Below are 19,867 nucleotides of genomic sequence, written 5' to 3'. Positions count from 1 at the left end.
GTTTGCTTTTGTGCCCTTAATAATGTTTCTTTTTTAAAAAACTGCCAACTCTCCTGAACTCTTTTTTCCCTTAGACTTGCTTCCCATGAAATATTACCTACCAATTCTTTGAGTTTGCTAAACTCTGCCTTCTTGAAGTTCATTATCTTTATTCTGTTGTTTCCCTCCTACCATTCTGTAGAATCATGAACGCATCATTTCATGAACATTTTAATCCAAACTGCCTTCCACCTTCAAATTCTCCACTAGTTCCTACCTGTTTGTCAGAATCAAATCTAGAACAGCCACTCCCCTCGTCTCTTTCTTCACCTTCTGCAATAAAAAGTTGTCTCCAATACATCCCACAGACTTCCTGGATAATCTATACCTTGCTGTAGTATGTTCCCAAAAGATGTGTGGGTAGTTGAAGTCTCCGATCACTACCAAGTCCTGTGTTTTGGATGATTTTTTTTAATTGCTTAAAAAAAAGACTCATCCACCTCTTCTTCCCGGTTAGGTGGTCTATATTGGACCCCCTACCATAATATAAACTTTGTTTTTAACCCTTTTATTCTTACCAAGAGACTTTCAGCAGGTCTTCCTCCCACATCTATCTCAACCACAATGCAAGTATATACATCTTTGATATACAAGGCAACACCTCCTCACTTTTTTCCCTTGCCTGTCCTTCCTGAATAAGCTGTACCCTTCTATACCAGTATTCCAGTCACGTGAATTATCCCACCAAGTTTCTGTGGTACCAGTTTGATGTAATTGTGATTACTCACTAGTGTTTCTTATTTTTCCTGTTTATTCCCAATACTCCTTACATTAGTATACAGACATCTATGATCTTTAGATTTCCCATCTGTATTTCCTCTTGTCTCTCCTTTGCTCCTGCCGTGATTGTCCATGTTGGCCCCAGATTCTGACCCTACACCTAGGTCTCAATGTTTTGGACTTACCTATGGGCTTTTGTCTCCTGCTATATAAGTGTATTCTTATTATTTGGGGCCTCAAATATGACCATAATATATATATTATATGTAGGAGCCTGATGCAATGCCCTTTGAAATCAATAGTAGTCTTTCCATTAACTTCATTGGGCTTTGTATCAGGCCATAGGCTCTCCTGTCTATATGAGGCTTTGACTACTGTATAACTGGAATCTAATAGACAAACGGACATTCAAAATATAGTGATATAGACAATCTACTGCCTACGAGAAAGCCCTGGACTATGCTGCATGTTGATACTTAGCAACATTTGCAATCAGTACGGTGACAGCTGGTAGGCCACTGGTGTCAAATAAGATGTGGAGGGCAAAGATAGGGAAGATAGAACCTGTGGCACAAAAATTATAAGAAATATGAAACAATTTGATATATTTAAGGAATAACATTCATGTCAGGGAAGCATCAAGACAAAAATGAAATTAATGGTCAGTTAAATGTCAAAGTAAATCTGAGCCACATAAGCAATTTATTGGCTAATGATGCTATTCCTATAATAAAAGAAATGAGAAGATGCAGCAAACTACAGCATTAAAAGGAAATATTTTCTTTTCCTTGTGATGGTTTGCAAGGTGGTGATGTTTTGTGATGTTTCTTTCTCAGACTTTCCATTGATGTCATTTTTGGGGCCATGCCTTAGCTGAATAAGTGTTGTGAAGACCAAGCAACCATTCACTAACTGAAGCTAAGAGGAGTGGCATTTGTAGAAAAGGAGTGAAATAATTGGATGCATAATGTCAGTGAGGATTTTGATATGTTGGAAGGGAATAATGTTGGGTTTTCTAAGTTGTGGTCTGCTGAAATCTCATGTTTGCTAGCTAGAAGTATGTATGAGCTGATATGGACGTGTGTGTAGACTTTATAGTTGTCAGCTGTTCTGTTCATTGTGACCACACAGACTTAAAGGCCAAATCCCAAGACTTTTCGACAAATACATGTTTCCATCACTGGAGCTGAAGAAGAATCTCTGTTAACTAATGTAGTTTTAGGCCTTCAATATAGCTTCTGTGCACCAGTCCCTAAAGCAAGCCATAGTAATGCATATTTCAGCAGGTCTGACATTCCTTCCCCTACAGGGCATTGGTAACTTTTGTTTGTATGTAACATTATAGTACAGTGAATTGAGTAAAGTATTATAACTTAAAAATGAGTGAAGAGAAATGGGACTCTGATATGGCCCATAGCAATTAATACTCCCATTTCTTAGAGGTTGGTGAAGTCTTTGTTTCAAAGTAGTTGTTAGTAGTTCTGTATATGATGTTGTTGACAAGCCATATCTGTATTTCAAATAATATCTTAATGAACACGAGTTGCACTGTTGAGTTGGGAGATAAATGTACCTTTTTATTGGGAATTTAGTACTCATGCAAGATTGACAGTCCTGGATACTGCAGCCCTCTGTTTAGTCACAGAACTGGTACCCTGAAGCCAGCAGCACCTCAACTCGGAATTGGAGTGGTCACCTCAAGAAAGTAATTCAAGTCTCTCCATTCAGTTGTGTTTTCCTGTTGATACTGCTGACAAGGGTGCCTGTAGTGAGGTGCATGCTAGAATCTGAACTGAGAATCCTAAAGAAGTTTCATCTAGGCCAAACAGACAGCAATTTTCAGTCACTGTTAACATGGGCTAGATTTGAACTGGTGACGCAGATCTCCATAGCTCTTTACTAATCCCTTACTCATCTGTTCCCTTAGGGAATTTATTTATTTTTATATATGTGTGTGTGTGTGTTTATGTTGGGGTGGGGAGGGGGGTTCTAGCTAAAGAAACATGCACTTTGGATGCATGCCCAGGACTTGTCTACACAGATTGGGCTTCTGATGACAAGGGCAAAATTAGGCCCATATATTCTCAGCGTCATTAGAGAGAAAACTTTATTTCTTCTACTCTTAGCTTAAGTAGTTGTGGATTTTTTCATTTTTTAAAAAATAGATACTATTTTGCAAGAAACACAAGCTTCTGACCACTCTGCGACTTTAGCTTCTATTTACATTTTTGACACTGTAGGGTGTGGCTGCCTAATGTGTGACCAGGTTAGTGTAATGTGTACCCTTGTTGTCCCTTGCTTCTCTTAAAGGGAAACACTAGGTACTTGTTTACAGGTGCTTGCCAACATCTGTACCTAGGAAAGTCCACACTTAAACACATCCCATCTTCTTGCCTTGAAGTCTCTTTGGATGCCCTACATGAAGTTTGAAACACACTTGGTTTGAATAACTTTTTATCCTTTGATCATTAGTCTGCTTATTTTCTTTTCCTTGTGATGAAAATACTTCTGCGGAAGTTGTGGCTAAAGTTTTGCTTTAGTGATTCATTTGGAATATATTGTTTTTTTTTGCCTATTGGGAACAGCGTTTTATGGCTCAAAAGCAAAAAAGCAATAGTTTTTTTTTTTTAAAAGGAGCCAACAAAACGTTCGTAAGACCTGCATTGAGTTCCAGCAGCTGACTTATAAGCCAAAAAAGAACAGCTGTCTTTTGCTTCCTTTAGACTAATGGCTTGAATAAGGACCTGATATTTCCTGACATTTGATGACATTGTACTAAATGAAGAAGAGTCTGTAGACATCCTGAATTCTAGCCACGGATCTTTAATTCAGCTAAATTGAAGAGAAGTATGAGGAAATTCTAGCTGGATTTGGGGTGAACAAAAGTGAATTGTGTGCAAGGCGGTGGATTGACAGAACAGTAGTTATTTATCCATCTAAAACAGATACAGCACAGGATACTGCTCTGCTGCCAGATATTATTCCTCAACCCTGATCAGGAAGATTCACCTTCAGATCTGAGATAAGATGTCCATTCAGTCATTGATCTTTCCTCTTGAGATTGCCAAAAAGGGTGCCAGTTTAACGGTGGCTTTTAAGATGCAGACACAAATCTGCTAGGAAAAGGAACAATTCATTTCTATAGGCTGATGAAACACCTTTGAGTGATGATTGTGACGGGTGGTTCACAGAAACGCCCTTGGGAATTGCCACCTGATGTGCTGAGACTACATCTGAGCCTGTTTTCCCTGCCAGCTTGGGACTTCAGTGCCCGGCCTGGTTGTGCCAGACATGCTTGCCTGCTACAAACACAGACCCAGGTCTGAACCACATCCCCCACAAGCTGCAGGCTTAACTGAAAATAGCTTAAGAAGTGCTCCTGTCTCCAGCACTCAGATACCTAACTCCCAATGGGGTCCAAACCCCAAATAAATCTGTTTTACCCTGTATAAAGCTTATACAGGGTAAACTCATAAATTATTTGCCCTCTATAACACTGATAGAGACAGTTGTTCCTCTGATAAACACAGCTGTTCCTCTCCCATCCCGCCAGTATTAATACATACTTTGGGTAAATTAATAAATAAAAATTATTTTATTAAGTATAAAAAGTAGGATTTAAGTGGTTCCAAGTAATAACAGACAGAACAAAGTGAATTACCAAGCAAAATAAAATAAAACACACAAGTCTATTCCTAATATAGTAGGAAACTAAATGCAGGTTAATCTCACCCTCAGAGATGTTCCAATAAGCTTCTTTGACAGGCTAGCCTCCTTCTAGTCTGGGTCCAGCAATTACTCACATCCCTATAGTTGCTGTCCTTTGTTCCAGTTTCTTTCTTTCAGGCATCTCTTTGGGGGTGGAGAGGCTATCTCTTGAGCCAGATGAAGACAAAATGGAGGAGTTTTCAGGGGCTTAAATAGACTTTCTCTTGTGGGTGGAAACCCGTTCTCCTCTCCTATGCAGAATCCAACTGCAAGATGGAGTTTTGGAGTCACATGGGCAAGTCACATGTCCATGCATGACTCAGAACTTTACCAGCCGCTGCCACATTCCCAGGAAAGCTCAGATGTGGATTGGTGTCTCTTAAAGTTCATTGTTATCTTAAGTGTTTCTTGACTGGGCACTTACTGAGAATAGTCTTTTCTCAAGAAGCTGACCAACTGCTTCACTGAAGCTACTTAAAATCAAACAAGTACATAGCCAATATTCATAACTTTGAATACAAAAATGATACATGCATGTAAATAGGATGAATATATCCAGTAGATCATAACCTTTGCAGAAATATGTTACATGGCATATCTAGCATAAAACATATTCCAGTCATGTCATATTTAAACTCATAAACATATTTCTAGAAAGCATTATGGGGTGCAACGTCACAATGATAATTCTTGGTGATTACTGATCTGGGTTGGATTTGAACAAGTCACTGAAATGTGAAAAGCTCTGTGTGTCTTTGAGCAAGAAAAATCATGAATGTACCGGGAGGGAGAATCCATGAATACATGAATTTGGGGAGATGAAGCCTCCATTAATGAATGAAACAGATTAGAATATTGAGTGTCTCAAGAAACAGAAAAGGGGAAACTGCAGGGAAGAGACCTGGGAAGGGGACAAAAATAAGTGAATCACTCCAAAAAGGTGTCCCTGAAGTTACCAGGGAAAAGAATGAGCCACTGGATGCTGTGGGGCGGGGGGGTGGGGGGGGGACAGGGAAGGGGAAGGTGTCCATTGGTTCAGAAGCATGTAATAAAACTCTTCTTAGCTCTTCTTAAGGAGAAAAAAAAAACCACCCCACTGACTGACTTCATAGAGGTTTTGCTTATTAGGACCTTACGGCAGTGCTAATAACCCTTCCCGAGTGGAGTTAGATGACATAGGGGTTTAAAAAAAACAAAAATACCCTACTCTTGAGCCCGATCTGTACTATGGCTTCTGTTGTTTACTATTGATGGAACTGTACTGGTATTGAATAATGGGTCCTATTTTTGCCATTGTAGACAAGGCTGAAGACAAGCTTACAGATGTTACAATATACAGACCTTGCACTGAAATTCTCATAGATGAATGCTCTATAATTCTGTATTTCGGCATGTACTGAGAAAGCAACAAAAAGGAAGTGAATTATCATATCAGTTCTTAAAATAGCATAAAATCATTATGGAGCGATTTCACATTGTCTTTATTTAAAGCAATCAAAAAGTAAAAATGATACTCATGACACCTGGAGACATTGAGGCAGTCATTCAGGGCAGTATGATCGAAGCATATTTTCTTTTTTTAAAAGAAAACATTTTAATACTGACTCAATAGTGGTGGTTCCCCTTCCAGTCCTTTGTATGGTTAAAAACAGTGCTTAGTTGTTGAATTTCTGATTTAAATCAAATCATTGTTACAGACTACTTTTTTTCATTACAAAAACCACTGATGTCGTCAGCAGAACATTGAGGAAAGATTAATGAAACTTAAGTTTGGCCAGAAATTTGACCTACCTTAAGCATCCCCTTTGAACAGTTATATAGATTTTGTGATTGTGTAAAAAACAGTCTTGTAAAACAGATTTGAAGTGTCTTTGGACTTATTTTGAATTTAGCAGTCTAAAAGTTTGAAACAAATTGTGGGCTAGTCTGAGGTTAGGAGGTGGAAATGAAACATTTTATAAAACAATACATCTGTCAGCTTCTGCTTCTTTTCAGCCTTTAAGTTTTCAAAGACTGAGGTTATGTCTATGCTGCAATCATAGTATGTGACTGCAGCTCATGTAGACATACCTGAGCTAGCTATAATCTAAATTCTAGCTAGCTCAGCTATCAGTAGCATTGAAGCGTCATCAGCATGGGCTTCCGTGCTGTCTGTACAAGCCTGCCCAGAATCCTCAGGACTTCAGTGGTTAGCTTGCTCTGAAATCCATGGTGCCAAGGCTTCACAGCTCTGCCACCCAAGCTAGCTAGATTAAAGCTAGCTCAGGTATGTCTACTTAAGCTACAATTAGATCCTGTGATTGGAGTGCAGACATATCCTGAGAGGTTATTCTCTGTCCCTGGGTTATTTCAGCACCAGCGTGTTCATGTTTAAAATACACAAAATAAGAGAGATTGTCAAAAGCACCAAAAGAATGTAGGGGTTACAAGTCTCACTGACTTTCAAGTGCTTGTGACCAGCTTCATTATAAATAGGGGAGACATTCTACTTCACAAAATACGGCAGACTGTAGTAATGCAACCTTTTATGATGCTGAGGCAGAACAGAGAGGAATTCAACCCTATTTACATTTGTGTTCCAAATATATATAGAATGCTGAGTTTGTGGAAGCAGAAGAGGGAATTTGAGTTCCAATGCTATTTGGAAGTGGGTTACTCATTTAAGAGAGACATGAAAAGTGAAGGGAAGAAACAGATTTATTTCTAGAAACACACCATTATGTATATTTTTTGCTCAGAAACGTTCTTGCTTTCTCTTGGCGAGGTGTTGGGTCAGGAGTGGGAGCACTGAGCGGGTTTGTGGTTGATCAAAGATGTCAACCCTTGGTTGGGATGATTATTATGTTTTCAAGTGTAAATATCCTGTTAGTACAGACCTCAGAATCCTCCTACACTGTCCAAACAGCTAATCTATTTTAAAAAAAATGAAGCAATGGCTTAAGCTGAAGATCAAAAGAAGGATATGGTGCTTTAATGGTCAACATTTACTAAACAATTTCATTCATATCAAGAATGAAATATGGTAGCTTGATGTGCGTAGAAAGATTCCTCCCACATGATAAAATCGGGGTGGGGTATGTCCTTCACTTCTCCCATTTATATAGTGTGTTCTTCTGCAACAGAACATCATTCCGTTAAGGGTTAAAACTCTCATTAATTTTAGCTGTCAGTTAGTGGTAGTAAAGTCTTTCTCTTTGCAACAGGATATTTATACAAATGCTGTCTGAGTTTCTAATCTAAAGGGAAAATTGATTTGCAAGCAGTGTTTATAGTTTAGAAAATAACTGTCCCCAACTGGATTGGAATTGGCTTGTTCAAAACAAATGGCAAAGCTAATGTCAATCTGTCTCAAGCTAAGGTCAGATTTGTATATAGTGTGCATATATTTACTCCTGAGTGGAAAGGGAGGGTGGGTGGGTGTGAGTGTGCGTTTAAAGTGGTTTAAAAGTCAAAATTGTTCTGGGGTGAATTTAGCAGATAAATGTTCAGTCCTGTAGCTAATTACCTTTCCCTCCAAAATCTAAAGGAAACTTCTTTAGCTCCCCCACTACCCCGCTCTTTTTTAAGGACAAAGAAAAGCCCTGTTGGTGCAAAATCAACTGAATTCTGAGATGCGACATGGTCTATTTAGAGTATATTGGTCTTGTGATTAAAGCACTGGACTGGGAGTCCGGAGAGACAGACTCTGCTTATGTGAGCTTGGGCAATATTTTTTCATAGTTTAACCGTTTGTAAAATGGAAATAATACTATAATACTTACCTATCAGGGTTATAAGGGTTAAGGACCTGGTCCTGCAAAGAGTTCCATGTGGAGAGAGCCTACACCCACATGGAGCCCGTTGACTTTCTTTTAGTTTCTTACAGGCACAGGGGTTCCCTTGCATTGAGCTCTTTGCAGGATCCAGTTCCAATTTCCTAACTTTTGTGAGGTTCCTTGTGATCTGTTGAATAAAAGTGCTTTAAAATTGCAAGGTTGTTAATATTCCACGTTATAACTTTGCATGCATCATGTTCTACGCACAATTTATACAGTATGTCCTGCATGTCAGCAAACTCTTTAAGATTTTTATCTAGGCAACTCTAAAAATAACATACAGAAAGAATTTGATTTACAGTTGGGCTAGGCTATACCTTCAAAATCTTGACTCTGTAAGACTACATTTTATGGTGGGTACAATTTTTCACTCTATTCGTGTTGGTTGTTCAGAAGAAAAGGTCTTGATGATGAATCAGCAGCATCACACCCAGAATAATTTTTCTGGAGATCTGAAGTAGTGCAAACTATAGATTGAGTGTGATATACAAAAAAGTATTAAGAAAGGATATTAAATTTTTAAAAAATAAAGCAGTAAAACCCCCTCACATTTCTGTGCAAAAATCTCCTTTGAGGTTGACGTTATGCAGTCTAGACTATTATGTCAACTTGTCTTTGAAGAAAAGTAAACAAAAATGTTCAGCTGAAGAAAGTTTTAGGGACTTATAGTAACTAATGCCTCAGTAAATGGCTGTCAATGCGTAACAATCCCTTAAACACCTGGGTAATTGGGAGCTTTGAAGCTGAGCCAAAAATGTTGTTCCTCATCCATAATTAAAATAAGAGGCCTTTAACTTAGTCGTTTGAAAGTGAGAGCTCTGTTTATTCTCACTGCTTTCTTGGGAGAACTTCTGCCTAGTTTGGGGGAGGGGATAGAGGGAGAAAGAAGACTGTTGGGAAAATAGAAAACCTTTTTCCAATATATATGTCGTAAAATTTAGCTTTTTATAGCACTGGTGTTTTTCCTGTGGCAAAATTCCATGTTATAATGTGTACTCAGGACAGAGAGAAATTATTGTAATCTGGCGATTTCACTAATTATAGTAACAAAGATTAACCACTTGACTAAAATATAAGCTAATTAGTGTTTAGTTAAATAATTAAAATGAATTAACACCCACAGACATTTTGTTGAAAGGTTTATTGAGATTTTAGCTAAAGAAATATTTAATTACAGGGGAAAACACCATAATTAGATGCAAACTATTCCTCCCATAAATTCCCTGACTACATGGCCAGGATCCTGGTGTTAAGAATAGTAGCTATAGTTGATATTTATATCTGGATATTTATAAATGGATCCTTTTCCAGAGTACTGGAGTTAGGGCAGAATTTATGATTCACACAGACAAATCATACTTCTCCCTTAGACTGTGAGATTCTTTCAGCCACTTGCAATTGTTGTCTTGACCTTTGTTTTCAGGGCCTTATCCAAAGTCAGTTGGAGGCTATGGAAACACTCCCATTTACTTCAGTGGGTTTTGAGTCAGACCCATAAAATGAGGTCTAGAGGAACGAGCTCCTAATTGAGTGAGGAATTCCTGACTCTCATCTCTCCAGTCAGCTTGTGTGTAGTCTTGGGAAAAAAATCACTTCACTTCACTACCTCAGTTCCCCCCATTTATTTACTTCCCCATAATAATACAAACTTATCACTTATACAGTGTTTAACGTGCTGCACAAACATTACTGAATTAACTACTTGCAGGAGTTTGAGTATTAAGTATGATTAAAATCTTGATTAGGTTCTCAGATATCACAGTGATGATGAGCACAGTGTAAATGCAGAAAAAGAGAACTGTCTGTGGATATAAAATACCAGGGACAGTTTAACTAAGTGTTAAGCAATGGTTCATTATGGTGTTGGAACTTCACTTCTATATACTGAATGCAAAAGTCCTCTCTTCTCTACATATGTAGGAGGCTACGTAGTATCCTTGAAATGAAGAGAAGTTTGTGCGTAAATCAGTGATAGCATCAGATTCTGTCTGTCTTGAGTCTGTGCTGTAGACATTCTTTCCTGTCAGGTCCTAGGTAGCTTGCTCAGACCACCCCATTTCTGACTCTTCCACTAACATTCTTTCTCTTTCGCTCCCCTCCAGTCTTCTCTGCCTTGTCCATGTCCCTTATCCATTCCTACCTTTCTGCTGCTCCTATATGCAAAAAGTATGATACCGTTTTTAATAATATAGTCACAAACTATTTTTTTCCACAGGACCCCTACCTCATTCACTGCACAGGATGAATGGTGCTCACTGAAGGCTAGCTAGTAAATATTTTGTTTTATCCTCATTGTTCAATGTGTGGCCCCAGGCCTTACTCATGGCACACTATTCAAACCCTGCTCTGAAGACTGAATTAATATTTCTCATGGGCTTTTTTTATCATGAGGAGCACCATAGAATCTGAGTGTTTCACAAACCTTAATCAATCTTCACTACCCCCATTTTACAATTGAGGAACTGAGGCACAGACAGATTAAAGTAAAACATGTCCACTAATTTTGGGTGCCCAATTCGAGATGGTTAAGGGCCTAACTTTTCTGAATATTTAGCATTTTACAGCATTTCATATGTTCAGAACTGGGCTCAACTGATTTCTGATGCAGCTGTGAGTTTTCAGCTCTTCCACAAATCTGGCCACAGGTGTTTCAAGTTGGGCACCCAAGAAATGAGGAAAACATATTTAGTGACCACCTGTGAAAAATTTGGCTTCAGTGACTATTCTGTGGCAGAGGTAGGGATAGAATCCTGTTCCCCAGGGCAGCTTTCAGCTGCCTTAACCATCAGAGCTTCCTTTCTCTTCCTGCAATCTCTTGCCTCATTCACTGCACACCTTCCAACTTCTTCAGTAAATGAGGCAGGGAGTTTATGGGCAACAGCCTTGTTAGCTACACAACCCTGATTAATTCCTGAGCAATCATCATGCATGCACAGACGGGGACAACATTAAGACTGCGCAGCCAACTGTATTTTTGTCATTTCTTAAGTTTCAAGTGCTTGATTGTACGATCTTAACATTGGTGAAGTTTTTCAGTTTGCTTTTGCAAAAATTTAGAAAATTACTCATGGAGAACCATATTTATCCCTCCTCACCCCATGAGCTATCAGTAGGGTTAGAACCTTTAGATTTGCAACACAGACCTCTGCCATTTGAGCTAACGGAATAATTGGTAGTAGTAGTAGGTTATTATCCTCTACGGGGGTCTGTGACCACAGGAGGAGGATGAGACAGATGCACATTGTGCCAGTGGGTTTCACGGATATTTTCAGACAGCAGAGGAATGTTGAGACTTGGGAATCCTGGGCTTAATACTGGTTTCTGGAGGGGAGTGTGCTGTAGTGGTTACAAGCTCCTTTCTGTTCCCATCCTTCCCAAGCCTGACCACTCCAGCTTGTCCCTTTCTCAGTCTGTCTCACTCCTCACCCTTCTGCATTTCACTTAGACTTTCTTCTCCATGCTGCCTGAATGCCAGCAGGGGAGCCTGAAAGCACAGGAGAGGCTGCTTGTAATTTTGGGACCTGGAGCCGCAGTGGCCTTCAGCTGGCAGGAGGAGCAATTGCAGGGAAAGTTCCGCTCTGCCATGTAACCATATGATGGTGCATGCTCTGTTGCTCTGCGGGGATGGCATACAAATGGTCAGATTGCTATGTGGGGATGGAGCATCCTCGGTGCAGATGGAATCTTCAGAGAATTTAGCTGCTGAACTCTGAGTCTTTACTGAGCATGAACAAATTTTGGTAAATTTTCACTGGGATAGCAAAAGGCACATCCCTACTTATAGCAGGCCTCTGCCAAATTTCAAATCCCTTGCTCCAAAACAGGGAGTGCTAGGGCTTCTCTATGAAATGACTGCAAACATTTTTTTAATGTGAGGAAAACATTGTCTCCTAATTTTGGTCCTGGAAACAGCTAAGCCATTTTTGTTTTCCTGAAAATTAAAATCTCAGCACAAGTAGTTATTCTGATAAAGTTACAACAGCTGAAAACAGGCCTTATAGTGGTAGGTATCAGGCTATCTTAACTATAGGTGCTTCTACTAGTGTCACCTATAACATCTGTGGAATAATACTTCAATAGCTGGCTTCATAAACCTGTACCAAGGAGAAGAGCTAGTGGAATATTGGTGCTGGTTGGAAAATGGTGAGAATTTTTAGAGGAATTTTTTTTTCAGAATTTAAAAAATTGACCCAGGTCTATTGAATAGTCTGTAAACCTATTTGTGAACAATAGTTGAATTGAAAAGCCTGATTTTTCTAGTGTTTTTTCATCGTATGTGGCCATTCATACCTGTGCAAAGTGGGTGTAAAAAGCAAGCATTGGTGTAAAGTGGAGAATTTTGATTTGGTCGCATTTTACACCACTTTTCACTCACTCCACACACATGACTTTAGACTCACTCCACACACATGACTTTAGCAAAGCTTTTGACATGGTCTCCCACAGTATTCTTGTCAGCAAGTTAAAGAAGTATGGGCTGGATGAATGCACTATAAGGTGGGTAGAAAGTTGGCTAGATTGTCGGGCTCAACGGGTAGTGATCAATGGCTCCATGTCTAGTTGGCAGCCGGTGTCAAGTGGAGTGCCCCAGGGGTCGGTCCTGGGGCCGATTTTGTTCAATATCTTCATAAATGATCTGGAGGATGGTGTGGATTGCACTCTCAGCAAATTTGCGGATGATACTAAACTGGGAGGAGTGGTAGATACGCTGGAGGGCAGGGATAGGATACAGAGGGACCTAGACAAATTGGAGGATTGGGCAAAAGAAACCTGATGCGGTTCAGTAAGGATAAGTGCAGGGTCCTGCACTTAGGACAGAAGAACCCAATGCACAGCTACAGACTAGGGACCGAATGGCTAGGCAGCAGTTCTGCGGAAAAGGACCTAGGGGTTACAGTGGACGAGAAGCTGGATATGAGTCAGCAGTGTGCCCTTGTTGCCAAGAAGGCCAATGGCATTTTGGGATGTATAAGTAGGGGCATAGCGAGCAGATCGAGGGACGTGATCGTTCCCCTCTATTCGACATTGGTGAGGCCTCATCTGGAGTAGTGTGTCCAGTTTTGGGCCCCACACTACAAGAAGGATGTGGAGAAATTGGAGAGAGTCCAGCGAAGGGCAACAAAAATGATTAGGGGTCTGGAACACATGACTTATGAGGAGAGGCTGAGGGAACTGGGATTGTTTAGTCTGCGGAAGAGAAGAATGAGGGGGGATTTGATAGCTGCTTTCACCTACCTGAGAGGTGGTTCCAGAGAGGATGGTTCTAGACTATTCTCAGTGGTAGAAGAGGACAGGACAAGGAGTAATGGTCTCAAGTTGCAGTGGGGGAGGTTTAGGTTGGATATTAGGAAAAACTTTTTCACTAGGAGGGTGGTGAAACACTGGAATGCGTTACCTAGGGAGGTGATAGAATCTCCTTCCTTGGAAGTTTTTAAGGTCAGGCTTGACAAAGCCTTGGCTGGGATGATTTGATTGGGGATTGGTCCTGCTTTGAGCAGGGGGTTGGACTAGATGACCTCCTGAGGTCCCTTCCAACCCTGATATTCTGTGATTCTATGATTCTATGTAAAAGGTTTTCTAAAATGCAAGATAGTGGCGAATCAGACCCTGAATTTCAACTTGATCTGTTCATACTCTTTGTTAATTTGATACTTTATGAGTGTTTGTGAAAGTGTAGGTTTTCTCCATACATGGTTCTGAATAGTTTTGTGACATTTGTTTTGGGTGGAAGTAATGTGTCAGTTATTTAGGGTTTGGGGGTTAGAGGAAGGCAGGCTGAAGCATGTTAGGGTGGAAGAGGGCGGAGATGGTTTACAGGAAGCAGATTGAGGAGGGAAGTGCAGAGGAAAGACAGTGCAGGGACTAAGAGGACCTTCTTGCACATGTGTAGCCCACTTCAGAGGGTGCCAGGGAGCAATCTGGAAGATGTATTACAAGACTCTGGGCTGATTCAGCAGTTAATCCATCAATAGTAGTGGTGCTCCAAGGTACACAGCATGCCTGGTGAAGCCCAACTCTTGCAATCAGAGAGTTTTTCCAAAGCATACAGCAGCTAACCAGCCCCACCACTTGCTGCTCCTGGAGGTGAAGGTCACAGAATTTCCCCTGAAACACTTTTCCCATTGGAAGGGAGGATGCAAAGACTCCTGTGGGAAAGGCTGCTGAGTCAACCACAGAATGTGGTCACTAGCTGAGAGAGGAGCAAAGCCTTTCCACTATAAAAAGGAGCTGCACTAAGAGCCCTAATATACTGACGTGCTTATTTTTCCATGTGTGATCTCATGTAAACCAAACTACTGGGCAATATGACATAGCATTTGGCCAAAAATAAAATGTAACTCAAACAAAACTTTTTCTGTAATTAATCTTTGATGGGAGAAAAGGGACAGGTAACCTGTTTTCTCATTTTCCTTACGTTCTTATTAATCGTAATGTGTTTTTGCAAAAGAAATAGTGATAGGACTGGTGTCAGAGATCCCTATTAATGTTGCAATATTGGCTCATCACACATAAGAATTGTAGCCCTTTACATAAATAGGGATACATATTAGGAAACAGAGAGACATGGTAATAACTTTTGGCCATTGTACACTCTAGACTATATTTACACCCAAGCCTCACTGAGGTAAGGCTCAAAATCCAGTTACCAACATACAGTCCTAAGTATTAGCATTTCTGTAGCTGGTGTGGGTTCCACAAGCCTAGAAAACAGCTACATTTTTGTAACATTTTGAACTATATGTGCAGAAGCACATGCCTTTTCATGGTGAAATTAAAGTAACAAAAGAGTAATATTTTAATTTTGACTCTTCCCACTTCTGTGATAGTGGAAGCACGTGGGGAATTCTGGAACCCCTCCCCCCCCCAGCCCGACCATGTTCCTGTTTTCTTTTGCAGAGATTCTGATCTGTTTTTGCTGGATACCAGAGCAGTGTGGGCCTCAGAAGAAGGCTGGCTGGAGTTTGACATCACTGCCACCAGTAACATGTGGGTGATGAACCCTCAGCATAACATGGGACTCCAGCTGAGTGTGGTGACCAGGGATGGTAGGTTACAGACCACCTTACTTGATTCATCTGGCAGGTGATTGTCTTTGTTAATTGTTTATAGCCATCAGCCCTAATGTGATGGTCTGGGTAATGTATCCAAGCGTACAATTGGTATGTGATAGACTAGGCAATGCATTCAAGCGCACAGATGGAAGGCTACTTACTGTCTGTCTGATGGCCTTCTATGTATCTCTCTAAAATACTTTGAGTACCCAGTTCTGTCTGTTGTATGTATTCCATATGTAGATCCTGTCATGGATAGCTCATAGGAATGCCACTTTCCCCATACACAAGTGGCCTGGCTTGCAGATGCTCTACATTTCTGACGCTCCCATTGACCTCCACGCCTCTGAAAATCCAGCCAAATAAGTTTTATTTTTTTATTTTTTCAATTCATGGAAACATTTTCCAGTGTAACTTTTTTAAAAAAGAGGTCCACATTTAAGATGTGCAATGGCTTTAAAACTGATGCTAGATTTGCTGCAATTGTTTTTTCTGCCACCCCAGAATCCCTCCTACTACTGAGCTGTCCCTAAAAACATCAGAGGGTAAAGCACATCTACCATTGACTCCAGTGAAGCCAGGGTTTCACCCACTGCCTTCAGTCTATCAGTTGCTGATAAAAGCATTGCCTCCAGAAAGAAGCAGCAGCAGAATTTTCACTAACATGAATGAAAAGCACGAAGGATTGTGATCCACATTACAAATCCTAATTAAGCCTTGCAGTAGTGCTGTGGGGTAGGGAAGTATTATGATAATCAATTTACAGATGGAGAAACTGATGCACAGGTGCAGCTTGTCCAGCATGACATGGAGTGTCAGTAGCACAACTGGGGGTAAAACCCATGAGTTTGTCTCCCACTGTAGTACTCTAACCATGAGATGCAATTTATCAGATTCCACGTGTGAGAATGGCTTTGCGGACTGTGGGACTGAGAACTGCAGAAGAAACAGTAGCATTTACAATCCATGGCAACTTTGAAAGATGGAAAAAGGGAGGTTGGTGGTGGGAAGGTGGAAGAAAAGGATGGAAGATGGGGAAGGAGGAGACAAAGGAGAATGTAAGATGGGAAGGACAACATGGAGTGGTGTGGAATTGTGTCTGCCTTCCACTTTTTTCCATTTCCTTCATCCTGTTTGGAGTTCCTCCATAAAACTCAAGCAAGAGATCAGAGACTGTCCAGTGTCTGTTTTGCCAAAAGAAATGTGGGATGCTAGTGTCCACCTATCTGTATGAGCTACTGATATGACGCTATTCCCCAACTCTAAGCTCTTTATGGGAAAGGTATCCAGCCTCTTTTCCCTCAAAATTTCCCCGGGTTTTCTCCCTAATGTCTCTATTCTTGGTGGCTCAGAAGTGGCATCACTAATTTTACAACAGATTTAGGCATTTAATTATATATGTGTAATATACCAATGTGTATACATAGCATTAGAGATGCTATAAGAATTCAAAAAGTCCCTGCTCTGAAGAGCTCACAGTCCAAGTTAGAGAACATCATGAAGAAGACAACAGTCTATGGTGGAGGGGGTAAAGGAGGAGAGAGAACAGAAAAGAAGGGGAAAGGGAATGCTACTTGTGGGAGAGCAGCTGTGTGTGTGTTGCTAGCAAAAACTATTCAAGACTGTGTTGATTTTTTAACCCACCTTTTTATTTATTTATTTATTTTTGTTCCATTTGAAGGTCTCAGTGTAAACCCTAGAGCAGCAGGCCTGATAGGCCGAAATGGCCCTTATGACAAGCAGCCTTTCATGGTGGCCTTTTTCAAAGTGAGTGAGGTTCATGTTCGGACCACTAGGTCAGCCACAAGCAGGCGCAGGCAGCAGAATCGAAACCGCTCCACTCAGGCTCAAGATGTTTCCAGGGTATCTAGTATTACAGGTAATTTTTGCAACATCTATTTTCTCTGGAGATCAGACATCTTTTCTCTTCTAAGATCTTTCATTTGCTTTGATATGTGAAAAAGCACAAAAAGAGCATGGCCAAAATAAAATAAAATAAGCACAGAGGAGCACACTACATTTACAAGGGCCTGAGAGGGGAATGTTCATGTAACGTTCAGGGCCGGTTTAACCTTTTGTGGACCCGGCACCAAACATATTTGTGGGCCCCCATGGGAGCAAAGGAGCATGGTGTAGGGAGGTCAGTCCCCAGAGCAAGGGGCCAGCCAGGGGCAATGGGGCATGGCAGGGTCGGCCCCGCTCTGCCCAGCCCAGTGCAAGGGCACTGTATGCAAACTGTCAGTTGCCAGACGCACATTGGCCTGCCCAGCCCTGTGCTGTCAGCGTGCCCCTTCCCCTCAGGGGTGGGCCCATGCCATGCCACCCCCCACCCCCAACTCCCTATGCCCAGCATCCCCTGGAACTGCTATGCCCAGCAGCCCCCCCCCACACCCCCTCCACCACAAATGCACGGCGGTCTGCACACCACTACCCCTGCCCAGCACCTCCCCACACAGCTGCACCACGACTGCCCAATGCACTTCCCCACAGTCCACCACCACAACTACACAGCACTCCACTCAGACCCCCCACTAGCCAGCATCCCAACACATAGACCTCCCCCACTGCCTTCCAAGAGCCCCCCGCCCCCACACCTCCAGAGACCCACTCCCTCACACTCTGCCCCCGGCCATACTCACCGGCCCTGCTGGAAGGTGACGGCGTCTGCCAGGCTGAGCTGGCAGTGTGGCCAGGGGCCGGTCCAGTGCCAGGGTGGGGAATCACTCCAGCCTCTCGGGAGTGGCGCGATTAGCCAGGGTCTGCCCCCGCCCTGGCCAGAGTCCCTCAGGACCCACTTGCCTGGAGATAGGGTGACCATACATCCCCGTTTGGCCGGGACAGTTCTTTTAAGCTCTGTCCTGGCCATCCTGACTTTTTTGACAAAAACGGGCATTTATCCCGTTTGCTCTTGCCGACTGACCAGTTGGCAAGAGCAAATGAACAAATGCCCAGTTTACCAGAAAAATCTGGTGCGCCCCCCCTGGCGTGGAGAAACATGTGTGGTGGGGGTGGTGGTGAGGTGAGGTGTCAGGCAGCAGGGCTTGCGGGGGGTCAGCCCCAGCCAGAATTGAGCTTGGGGGGGGGGTTAAGTGCCACCCCCAGCCTCTGGCAGGAGTGTGGGGAGGGTGTCAGCCCCAGCTCCTGGCAGTGGTACGGGAAGCTGGGGCGAAGGAGGGGTCAGCCCCTGTCCTGGCAGCGGCATGTGGAGCTCAGGGAGTGGGGGGTCAGCCCCTGGCTGCGGCATGCGGAGCTGTGGGGGAGGAGTCAGCCCCAGTGGTGGATTTAGAGTTAGTGGGGCCTGTGCTCAGTTTCATTTTGGGGCCCCTCCTTGGGACCCAGCCAAGAAAAAGAACATTCTCTCTTATCTCCTCCCCCGCTCCTGTTTTTCATTCTTTTTTCTTTATCCTCCTCCTATAAGTTATAGCAAGTAAATGAAAATAAAGTGAGGTACCTTGATTGTTCTTGTAGTCTAACTGATGTTTCCACAGACCACTTGAAAATTGCTGGGGGTCTCGGCGGACCACTTAATGATCTTTCCAAATATTGTTTGTACTGTTAGCTAACTATTGTAAAGCACTTTGGATAAGAGCGCTTTATAAAAATAGTGTAAAAAACATTGGGGTGCAGGGTCTGGCCAGGACTTAGGGTGCGGGAGGGGGCTCAGGGCTGGGGGTGCAGGGTCTGGGAGAGAGTTAGGGTGCAGGAGTAGGTTGGGGTGCAGGGTCTAGCCAGGAGTTAGGGTAAGGGAGGGGGCTCAGGGTTGGGGCACGAGGCTGTGAGCTGTGGGGGGGTACAGGAGTCAGGGCTGGGGGTTGGGGTGCAGGGTCTGGCCGGGAGTTAGGATGCAGGAAGGGGGTCAGGGCTGGGGCAGGAGGTTGGGTGTGGAGTGCTTACCTGGGGCAGCTCCTGTTCGGTGCGAGGGGTGCAGGTGGGAATGTGTGTGTGGGGGGGTGCAGGAGCTCCCTTTTGGTGCTCAAGGTGTGGGGGGGTGTTATGGGGGGGTGCAGGAGTCAGGGTGTGAGTGTGGGGGGGCTGGGTATGTGTGGGGGGTGCAGGAGTCAGGGCTGGGGTCATGGAGGTGTGTGAAGGGGGTGCAGGAGTCAGGGCAGGAGGCTGGGGGTGTGGGCTGGGGTCATGGGGTGCTCCCAGCCCCTGCCCTGAGCAGCTCACGGCAGGGGGCTGGAGGGGGTATGTGTAGGGGAGTGCGGGGGCCCTGCCTTTGTTCCACCCTGCCACAATTCCACCCTCTTCCCCAAGGCCCTGCCCCCACCTCTTCTCCACCTCCTCCCCGGAGCGCACTGCGGTCCCGCTCCTCCTCTTTCCTCGTGCTGCCAAACAGCTGTTTGAGGAAGTGCTGGGAGGGGGAGGGGAGGGAACGCAGCGCACTTGGGGGAAGAGGCGGGGACGGGGGAGCTTGGCTGCCGGTGGGTGCAGGCGGAGCCTGCCCTGCAGCAGGAGCCCCAGGAGCCGGCAGGACCAAGCTTCTGCTCCCGCAGCAGAGAGCGGTGGGCTGGGGGTTGAGAACGGCTGGCG

At 43.1% G+C, this 19,867-nt stretch overlaps 1 protein-coding gene across 1 annotated transcript in view; it reads left to right on the top strand.

Annotated features, from left to right (window-relative positions):
• Positions 1-19,867, top strand: part of BMP6 (bone morphogenetic protein 6) — a 163,170-nt gene that overhangs the window by 126,305 nt on the left and 16,998 nt on the right. Inside the window, exons 3-4 of the mRNA XM_027826672.3 lie at positions 15,180-15,328; positions 17,016-17,213. Coding sequence (XP_027682473.2) covers positions 15,180-15,328; positions 17,016-17,213 — 347 coding nt within the window. The remainder of the gene's footprint in view (positions 1-15,179; positions 15,329-17,015; positions 17,214-19,867) is intronic.

This window comes from Chelonia mydas, chromosome 2, assembly GCF_015237465.2.
Source record: "Chelonia mydas isolate rCheMyd1 chromosome 2, rCheMyd1.pri.v2, whole genome shotgun sequence".
Taxonomy (NCBI): domain Eukaryota; kingdom Metazoa; phylum Chordata; order Testudines; family Cheloniidae; genus Chelonia; species Chelonia mydas.
The sequence above is the reverse complement of the archived record's forward strand: the minus strand, read 5'-3'. Positions and strand labels throughout refer to the sequence as shown.